Source organism: Narcine bancroftii, chromosome 2 (assembly GCF_036971445.1).
Source record: "Narcine bancroftii isolate sNarBan1 chromosome 2, sNarBan1.hap1, whole genome shotgun sequence".
NCBI lineage: Eukaryota > Metazoa > Chordata > Chondrichthyes > Torpediniformes > Narcinidae > Narcine > Narcine bancroftii.
The window spans coordinates 245118548-245140148 of NC_091470.1; the positions used below are offsets into that span (position 1 = coordinate 245118548).

The window sequence follows — 21601 nt, forward strand, 5'->3', positions numbered from 1 at the left end:
AAGTGCCGAGATTCAAAATCAAGTGTTGTTCCTCCAATTTATGGGTGGTCTTGGTGGGATGGTACATAAGGCCATGGACAAACATGTGAGTGGGACACAGAACTGAAATGGTTGGCCACTGGGAGGTAGCTGTGGTTGAGAATAGAGAGGAAGTGCTGAACGAAATGATCTCCCAGTCTGCGCCCACCCAGACTCTCTTATGTAGAGAAGGCCACAAAGGGAGTACCGGATACAATAGATAACTGCCGCTAATGCACAAGTGAAATGTTCCTTCACTTGAAAGGCCTGTTTGGGCCCCCAACGTGGTGAGGTAGAATGTGTGGGCGCAAATGTAGCACTTCCTGAGGCCATGAGGGAAGGTGCCGGGGGAGAGGAGGTGGCTGATTGGTGGGGAGGATGAGTGCACGAGGAAGACACAGAGGGAGCAGTCCTTATGGAAGATGTGCATAGTGGTGGGATCATGTTGTAGATAGTGGAAATTGTGGAGGATAATGTATTGATTGCAGAGGTTGGTGGGGTGGTAAGTAAGGACTGGGGGCAGAGGGGGCCAGGGTGGATGAGTGGGAAATGGAGGAGATGTGGTAAAGGGCTGAGTTAATGGAGGTGGAGGGGAAGCCACATGTGGAAAAAGGCGGACATGTCAGATATCTGGACTAGAAGACCTCATCTTGGGAACAGATATGGCAGAGATGGAAAAATTGTGAGAAGGGAATAGAATCCTTGCAGGGGGCTGGGTGTGAGGAAGTGTAATTGAGGTAGTGGTGGGAGTTCATAGCTTTGTAAAATATGTCAGTGGAAACCTTGTCTTCCAAGATGGAGAGAGAACGACAACACTGTTTCATTTTTTGATCTCCCTATCTCCACCTCGGGAGTCAAGCTTTCCACTGATACATTTTACAAACCTATCAACACCCACATCCACCAGTAGTGATCTACTGCATCTAGTGCTCCCTTTCATGGCTTCCTTACATCGGAGAGACTGGGCACAGACTGGGAGATCTCTTCGCTGAACACCTTTCCTCTGACTCCATCAGTGACAAGGATCTCCCATTGGCCAACCATTTCAATTCTGTGTACCACTCCTTTCTCCTTGTCTTCTTTCCCTCAGCCCTCCATCCCCTTCCTTCTCTATTCTCAGAGCCATGCCTCCTACCCCTGCTTGCTGCTGTGCCCTGCCTCCCTTATCTACCTATTACCTCCTACCATTGGGACCATGCTCCTCTCTTACCCCTCTCTCCCTACCATTTTGCTCGGATGCCTACCAACAATCTTCCGTACCTTGATGAAGGGCTCAGGCCAAAAATGTTGGTTATGTATATCTTTGCTATATAAAGAACACTGTTTGATGTGCTGAGTTTCTCTAGCATTGTATTTTTACATACACAAATGAGTGATTTCTAGGTACCATGGCCAATCAGCCTACCAATTCTCCACAGGTGCTACAATATTTTTTAATTGCAGAAAGCACCAGCAGAAATGTTCCTGGTAATGAACCATTCTTTGCAAGTTTCCAGTCCCTGTGATGCAGTTCCCAGTCCGGAATTAGTCTCAATGAAACATTTTCAAACTCAGAGGAGGTCCCCATGGATACATTCTTAGGCAACACTCAATTTGTGTGAAATTACACCTAGCCAGAACTCAATTCTAGTGGAAATATTTCCAGACCAGGTGTCAGCCCTGTGTAGTCCTTTTTAGCCAGGAGTCAGTAATCCTTGTGTAACCCTGCATGGCCAAGAGTCAATCATTGTTTAATCCTTCACAACTGGGAGTTAGTCCCAATGGAACTGATCCCAAATAGGTATTTGTCCTTGTGGAGCCATTCTCAACCAGAGATTGCCACTGTGGCACCATTTAATCTGACCAGGTCCAAGTTGCTGCCAGAACTAATCTTGACTTTCTATTGGTGCTTGTGGATTGTTCTCAGCAACAAACAAAAAATAATGTTAGTGTCATATAGAAGTTAAAAAATACAACTTTTATATATCATCACATCCAAACAGGATAAGGTTTCTTGTGGCAAGATATTTCAAATTCTGACCATTTTGCTATACAAGCAGTTTGGCATAATGCTGTCCAGTATAATTTTCCTTAGCGATGCTCATCTTTCCAGATTGCAAGTACAATTGAAGTTAATACAACTGAGAAACTATCAACAAATGACTTCTATCACCCTGATTCATGAACAGTCAGATAATCACCATCCCTTTCCAATGTAAGTGCCACTCATTGACTTCCAAAGAATTGCTAATGTTGGCACTACCAGAAAATATTAATCGACAGTGAAGTAAATATTCGCAAGTTACTACAGCTAGGGGGCAGGGTAGATACCGAAAAAAAAATAGGAGGAATCAAAAATGAAGTTAATCAGAGCTGGGTCATTTAAACAGGAAAGCTGAGAGTGTTTTTCCACCTAAAGGATAGTGGAAGTCTGGACTCTTAACCTCCCCTCCAAATTGGGGAAATCGCATTTTTGAGATTGGGATTCTCAGCGTGGTATCAAGGGATATGAAGGGACAAGGAAGTCGGTGAAGTGCTGATTGTCCATGCGAGCTTAGTGGGGTTTTTCTGTCCTTATATTCCTGATACAAACGGATCATATACAAATGCATTTTGAAAATTTAGAAGCAATCTCTCATGAGCAACAAAGTGGAAGTGCTAGTGCCGGATACAACATTTTGACAGGTACATGGATTGGAAGGATTTAAGGGGATATGAGCCAAACACAGGCGTGGGACTAGTTTAGGTAGGCCCCTTGGTCAGCATGGACAAGATGGGTTGAAGGGCCTGTTCCTATGCTGTATGACTCAAAGCAACCTCTTTTGTCATTGAAAATTAAAGGACTGCCGATGCTGGAAAACAATTAAAAAAGAAAGTGCTAGAAACAGGCAGCAGGTCAGCATCTGCAGAAAGACAAACAAATAACAAATGGTCTACAAATCTTAAATTTGTTTCTCTTTATTTGTTCAATTAAAGGAAGAGAAACTTTGTTGGGCATGAGAGATTGCTTCTACTGTAATTCTTTCAACTGCATCTGTGCACTTTGTGCTGCCTGACTTGCTGAGTTTTTCCAGCATTTTCTGTTTTTATTACTTCTATTTAAATGTTCAGCAAGTGTTAAATTGACAATGTGATGGTAAACTAAATATATGTAATTAACAGTAGCTCAATAAAACATCCACATAGAGAATTTAAAAAAAAACAAATCTAACAAGTAGTGAGTTCATACATAGAGAAGCAGAATTAAAGATTACTGAGGAAAGTAAAAGGTCATGTAAGTGACATATGAGTGTGGTTATAAGGTTGGCTGGTTAACAGGAAACAGAGACAGGCCTAAATAGGCCTTCTACTGGTTGGCAAGATGTATCGAGTGGTCTATTATAGGGATCAGTGTAGGGGCCACAACCTTTAACAATTTATTTCAATGATTTGCATGAAGGCACCAAAATTATAGTTGCTGAATTTCCTGACGACACCAAGAAGGAAAATACTGTGAAGAGCATAAAAGAAACGTGACAGATTATGTTATATTTTATATTGTATACAGATATATTTTAAAGGAGATAAATTGTGGGGTTTTTTTTAGTGTAGGTCACAAACAAACACTTCACAACACAGGTCTCATTTAAAATGCCAGAGCTCTGCTCAAGCCAGACAGTCCAGGTTCCCGGTACTTTTGTAAAGACAATGAAAACTGCTTTGCTGAAGGACTTCACAAGTAGGTGTTAATTAGATGTGCTGTGGAGTAATTTTGGAAAGCAACAGATGAACAGACTCAGAAGACTGGGTCTGGTGCCAGAATTCTGAATGCAGTTCGCTGTTCTGTGAAGGACATGTGGTTTTGCAAGCAGAGAGAGAGAGGAGACCAAACAGGCTTTCTTTAAAAGAGAGAGAGAGAGAGAGAGAGAGAGAGAACTGGATTCTGCAGCATAGCAAGCTAGCAGCTTGTTTAAAACCCCATTTTGAAGACAGGTTGTAGGTTCTGAGTTCAGCCTGATGTGGTCCATACAAAAGGAAATGGTTGCCTAGAATGTTTCACCTGAAATAAGGGAAATGAAAAGGAATTCTGTGGTGTCCTGCAGAAGAAGGAAAACCCTGATGGGGCAAGTTTCTTCGGCAAGACACTGAAGTAACTGATGGAAGTAAATCAGTTTGTGTGTCCATCGAGCAACGCATCTCTCTCTGAAGCCAATGAGAACCATCCTGAGTGGTAACCAATTACTTTTAAACACCAGAGCTTGGTGAAAATTCATAAATGCTAAAAACTTTTGTACACAGCCTAAGAATTGCCTAATATCGATGAACTTTGAGGAGTGAGAAGTGAGATTGGACTGTGAATCAAAAAGCTTTTCTGAACTTATACACATTACATACATGTGCGCTTAGAATTAGAAGGGGGTTAAGTTAATAGTGATATGTTAAAGTTTGATCCTGTTTTTATGTTTAAAGAAAATTAAAAACTACTTTTGTTTAAGTAACCATTTGTCTTGGTGAATTTCTATTGCTGCTGGGTTTTGGGGTCCTCTGGGCCCATCACAAGCTACGAAGTTGTATAGATAGGTTATGAGCACGGGCAAAGATCTAGTAAATGGGTTATAATGTGGGGAAAAGTGAATTGGCCATTTAGCAAAAAAAAAATGCAGATTATATAAATAGTGGAAGATCAGAACTCTGAGATACAGGGGTCTAATACATGATCATATAAGGCTCGAATGCAGGTACAGCAAGTAATTAGGAAAGATAAGAGAATATTATTGATTATTACAAGAGGAGTTCAATACAAAAGGAAGGAGGGTATGATTCTGTGATAAAGGGGATTGGTGAGACTACATTTGGAGTTCAGCTCAGAGAAGGTTTATTAGACAAATACCTGGAATGGGAAAATCTTTTAATGAGGAAAAATAGGGCTAGTATTTTCTGGAGCTTAGAAGAGTGAAAAAATGTCTCGGCCTAAGCACACAGGATCCTGAAGGGCTTTAACAGGGTGGATATGGAGAGGTTGTTTCCTCTTCTGTGAAATTTTAGAACTAGGGGTCACAGAGCTTCATCAACAATTGAAAGATGCAGTGGCTTCAAATACGTTTAAGGGAGAGGTAGATAGTTATTTCATAAGCAAGGAAGTAAAAGATTTCCTAGGCAAGGAAAATGAAAGGGTAGCATGGTTGGCACAGCAGTTAGTGCACTTCTGTTACAGCACCAGTGACCAAGGTTCAGATTCGGCACTGTCTGTAAGGAGTTTGTATGCTCTCCCCATGTCTATGTGGGTTTCTCCGCATACTCTGGTTTCCTCCCACCATTCAAAACATACTGGGGATGTAAGTCAATTGGTTGTGATTGGGTGGCACGGGCTGGTGGGCCAAAAGGGCCTGTTATTCTGCCTAATATCAAACTTTAAATTTAAATAAAAAGAAAAGAAAATTAATTGGGGTATGCAGGAAGACAACAATGAGGAAACAATTAGCTCAGCCATGATCTTATTAGATGGCAGAGATGGGTTGGGGGGGGGGTCGCAGGTGGGGGCTTTAATCCTGTTCCTAATTAGGGTGTCTGATGGTTGGTGGAGAGAAAAAGGATTTTAGGGAAGAAATTCCAAAACATGGAAGCCTAAGAGGTGAAGACACGGACAAAAGAGGGGATGCAGGCTGGATAGGGGAGATGGTTGAAGTTACCTTGGTAAAAACTGAGCATGTGGGATTATTGCACAACATGATCAGACTTAAACAGAAGAAGAAGTTGCCACACCCACATGCTTCAATTATTTCCATAATATTACCAAGTGGTATCATCAGTAGGAAATATAACCTCCTGAATGCTTGGAAAATTTTCTGTTTTAAATCCCCATTTAATTTATGTACTTTGATAATCTTGATGACTGCACTTAGCATTCAACTGTTGCAGCTGATATCATTGTTCAAATTATAACCAAGTAATGATACCTGATAACCATTACTTTAATATAGTAAAAGGAAATTTAAAACAAGAGAAATAAAATGATAGCATAGGGGACAAGAAATACAGTTGTTTGCAGAATGGCAATAACTCCAAAAATTAAATTGAACCAACACAGCACTTCGTTCTGGGGATCTTATTTAGTGTAAGAAACGGACCATGTAGAGTCAAATGGAAGAAGTCAAACTGGAGAAAAATAAAAACACAAATGCTGTAAACGGGGAAATTTTGATAATGTTTAGATTTCTATTTTGATGGGGAAACACAAAAATGATCTTAACAACAGACTTCAAAATTAATTTTTCAAGACATTGAACAAGACAAGACAGTTCTGTGATTGCAAATCACTGTACACTCTCTCAACAGAGATCCAATTGTATTGTGATGGCTGAAAAAAGGATCAGGGAAAGTCGGCGATAAAATCTGCTCAGTCGCATAATGCATTACAACCTTGAAAATAATTACAGATTGGATTTACTAAAAAGTGTAACAAGAAAAATAAAACACACTCAATCTTGGCTTCTTCACAAATGAAAGTCATATTTAGACAAACTTTATTTCCAGCCTCCCGACCCACAGATTGTGCATTCGTTTATCAAAACATTTGTTTGGCTAAGCTTTAGTTCACAGAGTTGGTATTTGTGCCTCAAAGAAAAAACCCTCCAGCTGCCATATGGATGTTTTCAACACAACTTAAAACACTGACATGACTTTTATTAAAACCTTGAATCATTCAGCCCACTGTTTAATAATCTAAATGCAACATAAGTTTCCCTTTCACAGGCTTGATGTAAATGAGTCTGTTCTGACATAAGAAGAATTCTTGTGCTTCCATTAATGTTTGTGATTTGACTAATCTGAAACACATGTAGCCTCTGCTCCAAGGTTCAACAACTCTTTGACAATTCAACAGAGCAGTTCAAAAGGTGCACCACCGAGGGCAGAAGTTGTCAGGATTGCTAAAACCCTTTAACAAAGGCCTTGAAATGCAGTCAACAGCCCCATTCAGGAGAAGGAGGTCAATTGTAGATAGTGGAGACTTCAGCTGACTGCTGATACTATTGGATACTGAAAGGACAGCCATGAAGATCTACTAGCAACGACTGAACTTACAAAAACAGCCTGTCTAGCATACTGTAGAATGTCCCATGGAAAGCCAGCCCTCAGATATGAAGTCAATGGAACATATTTCCAAATTATTTTAGCAAGCAAGTGGCAAACAAAACAGTACAATTATTGAGTTAGCTTTCTACAACATCAAAAAATCTGAAACAAAACACTAAAAATCTCTTTGATTGGAATACATTGTCTAATCAACACATGATCCCAAGACAATTGATCAGTTCAAATTGCATGTGAGATGCAGCATGGAGTTCAGGCAGCTACACTGCAATGAAACAATAACCTACCCCATCTCACTGAAGCTAGAAAACACTCAGTGATGTGACCCAGTCACACAACAAACAAGTGACAGAGACATTCCCTGCTTTGCTTTTTTTTCCCTCTCTTTCTCTTGGTCATCTGAAGCTTCAATCTTTCCTGGGCAGATTTTGACAGGTATCCTCTTGTAGCTTAACTAAAATATCCATCATTCTCATGAGTACCTAAGCTGAATGGATCAGATATGTGACTATATTTGCGCGCGCGCATAAGAGAGAGAGAGAGAGAGAGAGAGAGAGAGAGTAAAGAAAGTGAGGGAGTTTCTGGGAGACAGAAAGAAGCAGAAAGAAGAGGAAAAGACAGAGGGGAGATAGAAAGGCATAAGGTCTAAAGAGTAAATTAACAAATGATACAATGAAATGTTCGGCAAAAAAACAATCTGCTAGAGGAACTCAGATCAACATTGTTAGGTAAAAGAATTGTTGGTGTTTCCATTTGAAATCCTTCATCAGGTGATGGTGGAGAATGATTCCCCACTCCACCATCAGTCTTGATGAAGGGTTTCAACCTAAAGCATCAACCACTTTTTCCCCCACTGAAGCTGTTCAACAAACTGAGTTCCTCCAGCAGATCGTTTTTTTTGCTCCAGATTTCAGCATCTCCAGTCTACTGTGACTCCTGATGAAATGGAGATACCTCAGTCACTAAGTCAGCTTGTCAAATTTTTAGGATTGCAATTGCATTTTCTTCGGCAAAAAAAGTTTCTATCAATAGTTATAGTATACTGTATAAGCTGATGGAATAGCTGAAAGGAGACTGTGGTCTCCCCTCAGGAGACATCAGGAATTAACAGATTGCTCTAAATGAATATTTTGTACACGCATAATATGGAGGAGAAAAATTCCCCGCAACAGTATCAAACAAAATAGACAAGAAAAAGATATTGTAAAGAAATTAGCAAAAATACAGTGCATTTTAAAGTATAAATGAGGGGTAGAGGCTTTAAAGAAGGGACTTTGAGATTTTGGCACCAGATAGTTGAAAGTGACCTGCCAGTTTTGGGATGAAGGAAGAAGTGAGTCTGCACTGAAAGCCTTTGCAAAGGAATAGAGATAAAAGGAGCAAATGAGATGTTGATGGTGGTTATGAAATGGGAAACGTACATCAAAAGTATAGAGGTGAAGGCTGTAGGAAGAAGTAAATCAGGGAAATCTGGAGATACCATGGTTGAAGTAAAAACACAAAATGCTGGAGAAGCTCAGCAGGTCAAACTGTGCCCTTATGTAGCAAAGATTAAAAAAACATAACTGATGTTTTGGGCTTGAGCCCATCATCAAGGTATGAGAGAATGCCAACAGGCATCTGAACAAAAAGGTGGGGGGGGGGGGAGGTGCCAAAGGCAGGAGACAAAAGGTGGAGAAAGGAGGGAGGGGACAGCAGCAATGAGGGGAATGAGGAATGGTTGGATTGTTAAGGGGAAAGGCATGGGAGAAATTGAAAGATAGGAAAGGGGGAGGGAAAAGAAAAGGCAAGCAAGTTTAGCAGAAAGCAGAAAAGTCAAGGTTAATGCCATGTGGCTGGAGGGTGTACTGATGAAAAATAAGGTGTTGTTCCTCCAGTCTTCAGGTGGTCAGGGTGGGATAGTACACAAGGCCATAGACAGACATGTGAGTCTGGGAGTGTGACTCAGAGTTGAAATGGTTGGCTACTGGGAGGTTGCTGTTGTTGCAGATGGAGAGGAGGTCCTCGGGGAAGCAATCTCTCAATCTACAACCAGTCTCTCTGATGTTGAGAACGCCACAAAGAGAGCACCAGATGCAGTTAATAAATCTTGTGGATATATAGGTGGTGTACTTGGTGTGAAGGAAAACATGAAAGCTGGGGTCTAGTGCCATACACAAAAGTGCTGAAGAAATTCAGCAGGTCAATTTCTACAACACTTTTGTGCATTGGCCATCGCATGAATTAGGATAGGCCAAGCAGAAATGAATGTGGATTGAAAATTATAAAAGATGGAAACTGGAGGCTTTCCTGAAACCATTGTCTGAGGTAAGAGAGTGCCTGTAGCTTGGCTGGTGCAAGCATTATAAAGGAGTTAGAGAGTCAAGACTCAATTTAGGCAAAAAGGATGAGGAGATTGGTTTAGGCTCAGATACCAGATGAGGCTTATAGAACTGATAATGAGTGCAAGGTAGTTGCAATAAGAACTGATATTAATGGGTTAGGCCTCATCTACGTTTGCATTGGTTCAATAAATACTGAATGATGGACAACCTGTCCATAAACACAGAGGCAGTAGAAAGGTAAAAGACAGATGGGACAAATGTTGTTAGCATACATGTGGAAGTGGACTTTTCTTTAAGGTTTGGATGATGTCACCAAGAGGAAGATTTTGAAGGGGAAGGAAGAGAAGCAAAGATCCTTGGACAAGGAAAATAAGTGACAACTTCGATGATCTTGTTGCATTTGGCAAGATAAAGTTGGGGCAATCCCACTAAAGTGAACAATGAAGGAGAGCTGTTGGAAGAAAATGGTGGAGTTAATCACCATAAAAGCTACAAAGAGGTCAAGGAAGAAAAGTATTTCATGGTCACTGTCACAGCAGACTTCAATGGACCAGCTAAATTCTGTAGCTGAAGGTGAGAAATTCAAATATTCAAACATTACTTAACAATCAAGATGGACATAGGATACAATACACTACATACAACTAGAGCCACTTTGGAGTCATCTCAAAAGCGCTGGCACACATTATGAGTGAAAATGGTTTTTATTTTCCTCTTGGAAAGATTCCCACTTGCAATTGTACAATCCCAAACACAATCCTTCTAATTTTTTTAAAGCATTTGACATAAGGTTCCTTTTGGCTTTGGATGTCTTAAGTGGTCAAGCTTTTTTTGGCATTTAATTCTCTGAAATAAATAATATGTTCTCTATTTCACAGTGTTCCTGTCCAGGAAATGTGATACTACAAAGTCAAAAACATTTGACCTTCAGAAATTCTGATGGAGAATCAAGGGCATTCCCTGGCTTCGATTACTTACATGAACTAACTGCTCTTGTGTGTCAAATTCTCTTGTGCATCCTTCCCAGTGGCAGTTTGTTTCGTAAATCACCTCTGGCTCTTGCTTGCTTTCATCTTTATCGACCTCCTCTTTGACCAGCGTTATTCCTTCTGGCTGTTCCTGAAACAGCGAAATCCAGTTTTGAACCCACAATTACTTAAATTGTTAGAGTATTATCACCTCTTCAGCACAGCTCACACCAGGGGCTATGATTTGTACTGCATCAGGGTGGGTTTCAAATAAGTTTCCCAAGCAATATTGGGAGTTGAAGAGCACAAGCTGAGCTCAATGGCAGGATTCATAGCTGGGTCAGAAACTTCGGTTGTCAAACTCCACTCCAGAGCATTGAGCAGATAACACAGCTAATGCTGGGGGAACATTGAAATGTCAGTGAAGTCACCTGTCAAATAAGTTTCAAATGGACATCAATCAAATCTTTCATTTGGCCATGGAAAATCCCATGACACGATCCAAAGTACAGGAGAGTTCCCTCTGGGTTATGGCCAATATTTATGTCTCATATTGCATTAACTTAGAAAGAGATTGTCTTCTCATTTCCATCATCTTGTTTATGGAATATTGCTGTATACAACTGAACTCCATACTTCTTCAATGCAATCATGACTAATGTTCAAAATAAAATAGGGAAACACTCTCAGTCTTGAAATGTGAAATATTTCTGTCCATGGAGGTTGCCTGATTCACTAAGTTCCTCCAGCAGCCTACTGTTTTTTTCAAAATAGAAAGTTTCACAAATTAGATTGAGATTTTTGAGGAGATGACAAAAATGTTTGATGAGGGCAATGAATGGTGGCTATAAAGACTTTAGTAAAGCATTCAACAAAGTTCCTCATGGGAGACATATTCAGTAGATTAAGGCACATGCGATCCATGAACACTTGGTTAATTGGAATCAAAACTGGTTTGACCAAAAAAAGGGTGTATGATATACTTGCCATTATCAGTCAGGGGACTGAGTATAAGAGTTGTCAAGTCATTCTGAAGCTACATAAAAAATTAGAGTAATTCAGTTCTGGTCTCTGGTCTCGGGGGAATGTGGAGACAATACAAGGGGGAATCTGAGGCTTTGGAGAATATGCAAAATAGGTTCACTAGGGTGTATTGGATCAAAAGAGGTTTGACAAACTTTGATTGGTTTCTTTGGAGCATTGGTGGCTGAAAGGCAATCTGATAGAAGTCTATAATGTTATGTGAAGCACTGAGAGATAACCTTTCTCCCTGGGTGGAATGTCAAATATTAAAGGGCAGAGATTTTACTTCAGATGGGGAAAGTTTGAAAGAGATGGGAGAGTCAGATTTATTTCACACAGAAGAGTAGTGGGTGACTGGAACACAATGCCAGGGGAGGAAATGCAAAGCAGATACAAGAGGCATTCAGACAGAGACATGAACAGGTGGATTTGGAGGAATCCAGATAGGATTAGTTTAAATTGGCATAGTGGTCGGCTTCAATATACTTCATTAGCTGTTGAACACTTTGAGAATATTTCACAATAAAGAAATGTTCTACATTCACCCAAGGATTTTTTCCAAGAAGAATTGACCACATTTTAATTAGTTCAAAATTTTGAAACTCACAATGATAAAAACCTCTTTGCCCTATTTCTCTTTGTGAATGAAAACTTAAGAATGAGGTAAAATTTAAACCTTCCAACTGAAAGTAAGAATGGCATTATAGATCAACGTTATGGGGCATGCCCAAGTAACAACCGGGTTCTGCTTGTTTGTGGATTTTGTCAGACAGTCGGAACATACAAAGAAAATTATTCAATATGGCAACCATAAATCCACAGTTTTGTAATTAGTGGCATCAAAGGGCCATGAGACATAAGAAAGAACAATGACTAAAAGTGAAGTGAGAGAGGAAACACGTTCTGACATCCGCAGGATTGAACATGTGCATGCATGCTGGACTTTCATGGGAGTTTTTTCATGTATCCATAAATTGAGGATTCATAATGCAGGAATGGCCTGGTCTTGATTTAAATACAGTTCCCACCCGAACTGGTTACTTCAAGGCATCTGGCTCACAACATGTAGGCAAACTAAATATCTATCCCTAGGTCTCTACACATATCTTCTCAATGGTACCAGTTTTGTTTGGAGTTCTGCATTCAAAGTGCAAATTCAGTCTCTTGTCTATCTACATAATATGTTCTCACAAGGTATAGGAGCAGCAGTAGGTTCATTTATCAAGTCTGCTCCGCCATTCTAATCATGAGCTGTTCCATCCTCCCACTCGGCTTAAGAAGCTTTTTTTTCCCTTCTAACGCTGCAACTGTGTTTCATGCTGGGGTTTGAAGAGGCTGAGAGGTTTGTTCAAGACCATTTTCTGTTTATTTATGCAAGGGTACAGATGGATAAGGAATGTAAAGTATTGCAAAAATTAATACATCTTCACATTTCAGATATGAAAGCCTGTGAAAAAGATAAAATCATTCAAATTATTAAATCAAAGACCAAGATATTCACAGCTACAAAACAATATCATAAACTCCAGATGACTCCACAGAGTTGATTAATGTGTAGCTCTGGGTAACAGCTGATGCACCTATACAACTGGAACAATTATCTTTTTTTGGGAAAAGACATCACAGGATGCAGTTTATAGAATCAGCCAAAATCTCCAAAGTGCCCACCTAATGGGACAGCTACATAATGTCCACTTTTAAGTAAAGCTCCTCCCATAGAACTGAAAAAAACATTTTCAAAGGGTTTTAAGCTGCCAAATTTACAAATTATAGTTGGAGGCAGTAACATTTATTTTTAACATTGCTTGGTAGTGTCAAATTTATTTCATATCCTACTAATAATTACAGTTGAAAGATGCTGTTTACAGCAGTACCAGTTTTGGGACAGAAATAATACAGCATGATATATAACTTGCTGAATTAAGTAATGCTGTCAGTTGCTTTTTGCACAGTACCTCAGTTATTATATTTTAATCTTGTATGAGAAAAAACAAGTGTTTGCACTCTTTCTGAATTAGTGGTATTCCACAGCATGATTAAGATGTGCACAGTGGGTACAATGGACCTTATGGGATCCTTAAAACATAGCTTGGAACCAGAATGGTTTAAGATATCAGGTATGAAAGCCAGATGAGGCACAAGGAGAAAGGGAACTTAAGATTAGAGCTGCTCCTCTACTTTTCATGGTTCAACTTACGATTTTTCAGTTACGATGTTACGAAAGTTGGGACAAGTGACCCTGTTAAGGTACATTCAATGATGCTTACGTAATTGTATTTTGAGCTTGATCAACTTAACATGTTATCAATTGACAGCAGCACCACCAAAACCAGGAACTGTACAGTACCTATTATTTTTCAACTTGATTTTTCTTCCCACTTACTATGGGTTTATCAGAACACAACCCCACTGTAAGTAGAGGAGCACCTGTATGGACCACCAGTGATGGTCACTCAGGAACTAAGTCACTGGACCTAGACCTAGATGCTGGAAAACTGGAGAACACACACAAAATAATTGGAGAACTCAGTGTGTCAGGCAGCACCCATGAAAGATGAAAATTAGACAATGTTGAGCTGAAACCCTTTATCAGGAACTAGGTCCAGTGCTCTTGAGAGTCAGATCAATCACCAGAATTCAAAAACTCACTGAAATTTTCCTAACAGTCATTTTTGGAGGAACCGAGGTAATAACATTACTGCATTTCGATACTGCTAGGAAGTCGTATTGCATTGTGACTGTTCGAATTTTTGTTACAAATTCATATCTGATTCAAGGGGTGACTTACACTGAATATGGCCTGATCACCATAAGGCATTCACGGTACCTATTGATGTATACGACAAATTTGAATACTATATTTAAACATCTTCTGATGAAAAAGGAAAGCAAAGTACATGAAGGACAAAACAGTGTCAGTAATTGGTCCCAGAGCACTCTGGTGGTAGTAGCATGTATTAAAATGCATCTGCTGCAAGAAGAAGTGGGGCTGATTAATGAAGTTGAGATCATACCTGCTCACTTCCACCACCTGGACTCGGCAGTTCTTCATCAGCTTTAATCCGTGAGCGCTTATTTTGCATTGGGTCTCCTGTGCTGCTCACTGCAGATTCACTTGTTGGCTTACTCTAGAAAGATGGAAAACACTTAAATCATGATTGAATATAATTAATTGGTCAATAAATTAAACAATCATAGCCATAGGTGGCTCTCAGATGATTTACTGGATTGCAGATTAACTATGTATAGTTTCAAAGGCTTAAAAGCCCCCTTCCAGAGAGCTACTGGTAATTAATTATACAGAGTAGGTTGAAGTACATCAACTACAGTAATAGTAATATTGTCGTTCAGTTCCAATACCATTGGAGCACATGAACTATTATTCCTTGAATAAAATATAATTACAACAGTTACAGTTCAATGCATTAAGAAGTTGGAGTTTAAGAATCGGGACAGTTGTATCGGGTGCTGATGAGTCCACATCTGGAATATTGTGCACAGTTTTGGTACTTTTATCTAAAAATATTATGCAATAGCATTGGAAGAAAGGCAAAGGAAATTCACCAGGCTAAGTTGGCTGTCCTATCAAAAAAGACTAGACAGTTTGGGTCTATATTACTTGGAGTTTAGATGAATAACCATATTTAACCATATATAATCCTAAGGAATTTGATAGGGTAGATGGATGTTGAGATATACTCCTTAGAAGAGGAGTCAAAAATAAGGGTACATTTCTACAAAATAAGGAGCCAATCATTTAAAACAGATTTGTAGAAACATTCTTTCAAAAAGGGGTGGGGGGGGTGAATCTCTGGAATTCTCTTCCTTGAAGAGTCTTCTATTATAGTTCATTCATCATCCTTCTAATTGACTACTTTTCATTCTGTGATGCCTTACCTGAGCAGATTCAGAAGGACAAGAGGTGATCTGGGCAGAGGCTAGTACAGTCGAAAGGCCAGGCACATGACGCTGAGGAGTAAATGCTGGAGCAGGATGGATGAGAGGAGGACTGTGACCAAAGGCAGAACCCAGAGTTTGCTGACGGCTCATTATCTGGTGATGCATTTGTTGGATGGCAACCGGTGTGGCAGGATAAGGAAAACTGAGAGCAGGACTAAGTAAAAGCAAGGTACAAGAAAGGATTAGCAGATTGGCATGGTCAATGAACAAAGAAATATTTTCCTTTGTATGTTAAAATACCTTTGATGCTCTCAAAGCATATTTAAAATAATTAGCATACACTTTTAATTAGAATTTCTATTTGAAACAATTATTAAACAAAATTATTTGCGCATATATTATCCAATTTCATATCAAGAATGCTGCTCCTTGCACCAAAAAAATCCAGTAATTTCAAATGAGTAACCTTGAAATTGCTGCAAAGTGGGAATAGCATGCTATAAATAGGTAACAGATCATTTGACTTAAGCAGCTTGGAATTAAGTGGAAACAGCCATCACAAACTGAATGTTGATTAAAGAGACTAGTTTCTGGAATCTAGAACATCAAACAGATTGCTGGTCAAGCAGCATCTGTGGAGACAAAAGGTGCAACTTGACTTTTTGAGTTAATACTCTCCATTAGGAATGAGAGGGAACACGATAGAGTGCCAATATTTACCAGCTTGAAAAAGGTTAGAAAGAGTCTGATAATAGGTGAAACCGAATGGTGAGAGGATAGAAAATGTGAACAAAGTGTGAAAAGAACAAAGTGGTCATGGTAACATGAGTGGGAGGTGTGGTGATATGTAATTACACCACTAGGTCACCAGGGGTCATCCCAGTAACCTTGTATATAAAGCAGTCCAGAGCTACAGTCTCGCCTTCCAGGTTCGTCTTGCAGAGAGACAAGACCTCTTAGTGTACATATTAGTTTATTAAAGCTGTCTTATACTCGCACTGCTGGTGTGGTTATTGTCAGTACAGGAGGAAAACTCTGTGGAAGTAGGTTACCTGAAATTAAAAAATACAATGTTCATGTCTTGTAAACTACGCCAGCAAAACTTGGCCTTTCCGTAACAATGGAGAAGGCCACAAACAGACGGTATACAGTGGAAAGGAAAGTTAAAATTCAACATAACCACAAACTCAAGATGCTGGTTCAGACATCTGAAATGTTGTGCATATGCTCTGAAGAAAGAAGGCAGCCGACATTATAAATGATCCCCACTACCCTGATCATAATCTCTTCTCACTGCTATCTTTGGGCAGAAGGCACAAGAGTGTGAAAACTAACACCTCTAGGTTCAAGAACAGTTTCTTTCCAAGAGCTACTAGACTCGAGAACCTGCTCTTTGTACACTAATGATAAACTGCTCTGACATCACAAAAGGGCTGTCTGCAATATTGCAAGTCAATTTTGTTGCACCAAGATTAACGTGATTATTTATGATCTATCTTGTACATGTATTGTCAATTTTAATGTCATTCAATTAGTTTACTTATAGAGTTTTTCTTCACAAATACCTGTTTGGCTACACCAAGCAAAGCTTTGGCGTACATGTACATTGTACATGCATAACAATAAACTCATTATCATAATCATTTGTTAGTAAAAACTGATTGTTAGGGATCTAGTAATAACTTTGATCATAATAACTTTAACTAAAAAAATTACTTATTGCAAACAAGAACTGTTAAATGTTCATTCGGTGCTTTTATTCCACTGCAAATGTTTAATTTCAGAGATACAAGCTTAAAATTTCAGCTGACATTTCATTGCAGAACCGAGGCTGTGCTGACTCCTGCAGTTGCTATCCCTTGGATGAGGCTTTCAATCAAGCCCCCCCTCCCCTCCCCAACCTCCAGTCTCTTGAGTGAATGCAAATGATTCAATGGGACATTTTGAGGAAGAACAGGGGACCTATCCCATAATTTATATTTGTTCATCAAGAATATGGCACAATGTAACTCCAAATTAATTTATATTTTTAATTTACGTTCTTCATTACTACTGCAAGCAACCGCATCTTCTCCTCCAAACCAAATACCTACAGATGCATACACATGAATTCATACAGGTGCACAAGCTAACTGTGCGGTCATGGACAGCCCTCTTGTTGAGACAGAGTGTAATCAGAAACTAGAGAAGAGGAAGAATCTTTCTGTCAGGCTCAAGAGAGAATTGTAGATCAGGAGAACGGCTCTGTAGAATCACAAGTTTGGGAGGGAGTGGAAGATTGAGGGATTCTGATGAATCATGGGATGGAATGCAGCTGGACAGAAGAATTTATTGCAGAAAGCCAAACCCACGAATGGCAATAACTTGCTGTCCACCACGTCAGCACTACTGCAATGAGAAACCAATGCAACCCTGGAATACTCAACAGGACCACATGGACAACACCCAGAATAGGATGAAGGGCATCATTGCAGCCAATAGTGACATTGAAATCAAGGTAGTATCAGGTTGAATTTTCCTAGCAACCAAGTAAAATGTTTTATCATTTTTAACTCTTGAAAATGAATAATTTGCAATTGAATTGAGTCGAGAAAAGACATTAAGGAACTGCATTACCTGTGGAATTATAGGAGCCACAGTACAGCAAGCTTCCACCAAAATCTGAGTTTTTGGACAAGGTGCTCAATTATGTTCCCGATATTAAAAATGTGGCAACATTTCAGACATATTTTACTGGCTGAATAAATGAGTTTGCTATAATTTGTTCACAGGGACAGAAAAATAAGAATGTTGCTTGAAATATATATGGTTATATAACCTCAAAAAGTAACAGTTCTTCACACTTCATCGTCACCAGAGACTCCCTCCATCCAAATGCAACTTTCAAGTTTCTTATCATCATCATATTCATTGAATGGTGGACATTATCCAATCAGCCTCCATCAGTATGTTAATTTTGAGGGAAAACAACACAGTCAAATTGGACCTCAATTACGTTAGATACACGCATGCGCGCACACACTCGCACACAAGTGATTTTCACTCAACAGCACTCAATTGTGAAATCATTGCATTCCCACTCCCTCTCCGCCCCCTCTTTCAATGGACAGTCTAAATGGACTATTGAGTCAGCTATGAAAATGTGTGGGTTCAACTTCTTCACCTTCCTTGGGCATTATGTTGAGGGGATGGGGACCTATGTGGAACTTGGAATTTGGACCAGCAAGCACCAAGTAAAGGTTAAGCTGAGGGGGGGGGAGGGCCAAGGGGCCATCATCCACTCCCTCCCTCCACCCTCTGTGTTTGCCATGGGAGGGAACTGTGGGTACCTGGTCTATGTCAGACAGCCCAGAGTTTGCAGAAACTACAACAGACCAGGACGTGGCACCCCAAATGCAGTGTAGTCATCTGTAAAAACTGCAAAAAAGGAGGGCCATCTTACTAAGGGCTGTAGAGAAAGCAAGTGCTGCAACCTGTGCAGTGAGGCAGGCAATCTCTACAAGGCCTGTCAAAAATGGACTGCCACAACTGTACATGGAACACAACAGAGAAGTCCTACTGCGGACCTCCACCATCTAAAATGACAGAATGAGAAGAAGACGAAATGAACTGACCCAGTGTGTAAAAGTAGATGACACAATTTTCTTGTTTATTTTCATTGTGTGATGACATTGTTTAATGGGTTTAATGTATCGTATATGTTGAACGTTTAGTGGGTGGGGAGTGGAAAAGAGGGAGGAAAGGGAGGGGGGAAAAGGGGAGAAAATGACACTGTGTACATTCAAGAGGGAAATGTTTATGTGTATTTTGGTCAATATGGTTCATAGTGTGAAAAATAAAAAAACTTTAAAACAAAAGGATTGCCACTTAGGCGCAAACAGCAAGGGGCCAACACCACCCCTCCCTCCCCCGCACAACGTCATCACCCCCAAAATCGCAACAGGGATCAAGGCTCAAAGTCTCAGTGTCTGTAGTGCCAGATACTTGGAGCAGAGATGGAGATGAGACCCCAGGCACAAGTGTGGAGGCCCCTCCAGAGAGGGCAGAGGGAGCTGTGGAGCGGGAAAGGCAGAGGGTGGGCAAAAGGGAAAAGGAGCAGGATCCACCGAGAAGGAAACCGGAAAAAGCAACAACAAGCCGGGGGAAAGAAAAGGGCAAAGGCACAAGCAGAACCCAGCAGCCTTTCGGCATCGGAGGAGGAAGCTGGCACTAGCGCTGGACATCAACAAAGGAAGCTGAAGAAGGGAGAGAAAAAAAAGGCAGACTAGAATCAGGCAGTGACCCCCAGGCCTGGGAAACCATGAGTTAGGTAGAGGCTGATGGCCCCTTGCCCCAGGAGACCCCTCCCTCCACCCCTCCCCCCAATGTTCCGGGAGTCCGAGAGCAGTGCAGAGGCAGTCACCTCCTAGCTCCAGAAAACTGGGAACAACACATACACCGTGATCCCCCAGCCACGGGAGAATATCAATGACCAAGAAATGGAAGAGTAGGAACACAGCCAGATCCCTCCACTGGTGACACCACCAGTGGGGTCCGAGGAGACTCTGCTCCCAGTAGTGGAGGATAACCCTTGTTCCTGAGGCCACAGTCAGTATGGGAGTTCACCTGAACGATGGGCATGTTGGCTCAGGCTGATGGACATTAACTGGGCAAAAAAAAGGTTACGGACTGTGAACTCCAAAGAACCTAATTGTACATTAAATTTGGTACACTTAGTGTGTGTAGTATTAAACAAACCTCGCGATATGTAAATGTTTTGCAGTATTTGAGTAAAATGAAAGTTGATGTCATGTTCCTTCAAGACTACGAACTGTCACACCTCTAGAACTATCGGAGGCAGTTGCGATGTTGGCCCCACGGGTTGTCATTATGGTCAGGGGGGGGAAACGATTGCTGCACAACTGGGCTGGGTATTTTACAGCAGGGAGGCAACCTCACAATCACAGAGGTGAAGGAGGTGGTTAGGGGACGTCTCCTCGTGGTGGACCTTAAGTATCGCGACACCCCACTCCATCTGATCAATGTGTATGCCTCACCCATATAGAGCGAGAAGTTGGCCATTTTCCAGCAGCTCCCACCGTTGCTGGCAATGTCCAGACTGGTCATCCTTGCTGGAGACCTCAACTGCATCATAGATACAGCTGGATGATCCAGCAGTGCCAACGGCAGACTAGACAGCTCTTCCAGACTCCTGATGGAGACGATAAAGACCACATTGCTGTGCATCGCCTTCAGCAACCCCGCAGGTGGAGTGCAGCTGCAACCCACCTGGTTGAGTTGAGATGCCTCAACCTGGTCCTGGACAGACTTCGCCGATGTTCTTCTCTGTCCACCTCCTCTTTCATGCCTCCTGTCATCTGCAGTAGGACCAGAAGGTGGGCAGGAAGTCATGGAAACTAAACATGAAGTTGCTGACCCCAGAAAACATAGAGGAACTAAAGATGGAATACCTTGGTTGGAGAACCGTGAGACCCTTCTTTGACTCTCCAGTGACCTGGTGGGAAGCGACCAAGAAGAACATCAAGAAATTCTTCATCCTCAAAGGTATTCAGAGGGCAAGACAGAGATAGAGGGAGCTCAGCCAGCTCCAGACTGACCTACAAACACTCTTCCTTCTGCAGTCGAGAGAGGTGGATGTGAGTGAGGAACTCCGTGAAGTGAAGAACCAGCAAGTCTTGCAAATCACCTTAGAGTTTTCCAAGATCATCTTCAGATCCAGAACTGCTGGAAGACCATCAACTTAGTAAAGGACGTCCTTTGGTCAGCCCCAAACCTGTTGGTCTTTCAGCACTGAGCTGTTGGTTTGGGAATGCTGCCGCCTGGCACGTGCTGAGGGACACGTTGAGGCTTGGTGCAGCTAACACAAAGGTACTGTGGGGAAGAAGTACTGTCTAGAGCACCCCCATTACCGAGCTCTGAGGGGCTGACACTGAAGGGAACTCTTTAAACCAACAGAGAAGACAGAGTAACAACAAGGTGCCACAGGGGCAGGGACTGAGTATTGAGGCAACAATGTTAAACAAGAAATGTATATTGATGTGATGACTGGCACAATGTAAAAAACTTCTGAACAGTTTTTCCTGTACTTTAAATAGTTTATTGGATATGAGATGAATGACACTATGTAAAAGTTTTGAGCAGGCTTTGTAAATAATTTACTCAAAAATATTGAAACTACAAATGTAAAGTGTTGAACAGCTTTTTTCTTGTATTGAGAAAAAAGTTAATTTTTGGAAAAAAAATGTGTGGTTTCAATTTAAAATAACACGTCTGTGGACTTTAGTAACTGTTCCTTTAACCTATTTCTGTGATACTACA

The 21601-nt window shown here is 40.8% G+C and overlaps 1 protein-coding gene across 9 annotated transcripts in view; it reads right to left on the reverse strand.

Annotated features, from left to right (window-relative positions):
* The window catches only part of LOC138755194 (transcriptional activator GLI3-like), a 469347-nt gene that overhangs the window by 37889 nt on the left and 409857 nt on the right, over window positions 1-21601 (reverse strand). For 8 of the 9 annotated variants that reach the window (XM_069920695.1, XM_069920694.1, XM_069920696.1 and 5 more), the window contains 3 exons: window positions 15281-15497; window positions 14398-14511; window positions 10371-10511 (listed from right to left, as the gene is read on the reverse strand). In XM_069920695.1, coding sequence (XP_069776796.1) covers window positions 10371-10511; window positions 14398-14511; window positions 15281-15497 — 472 coding nt within the window. Of the gene's footprint in view, window positions 1-10370; window positions 10512-14397; window positions 14512-15280; window positions 15498-16335; window positions 16546-21601 lie in introns of those variants that run through there. The other variant, XM_069920701.1, reaches the window with a different exon arrangement.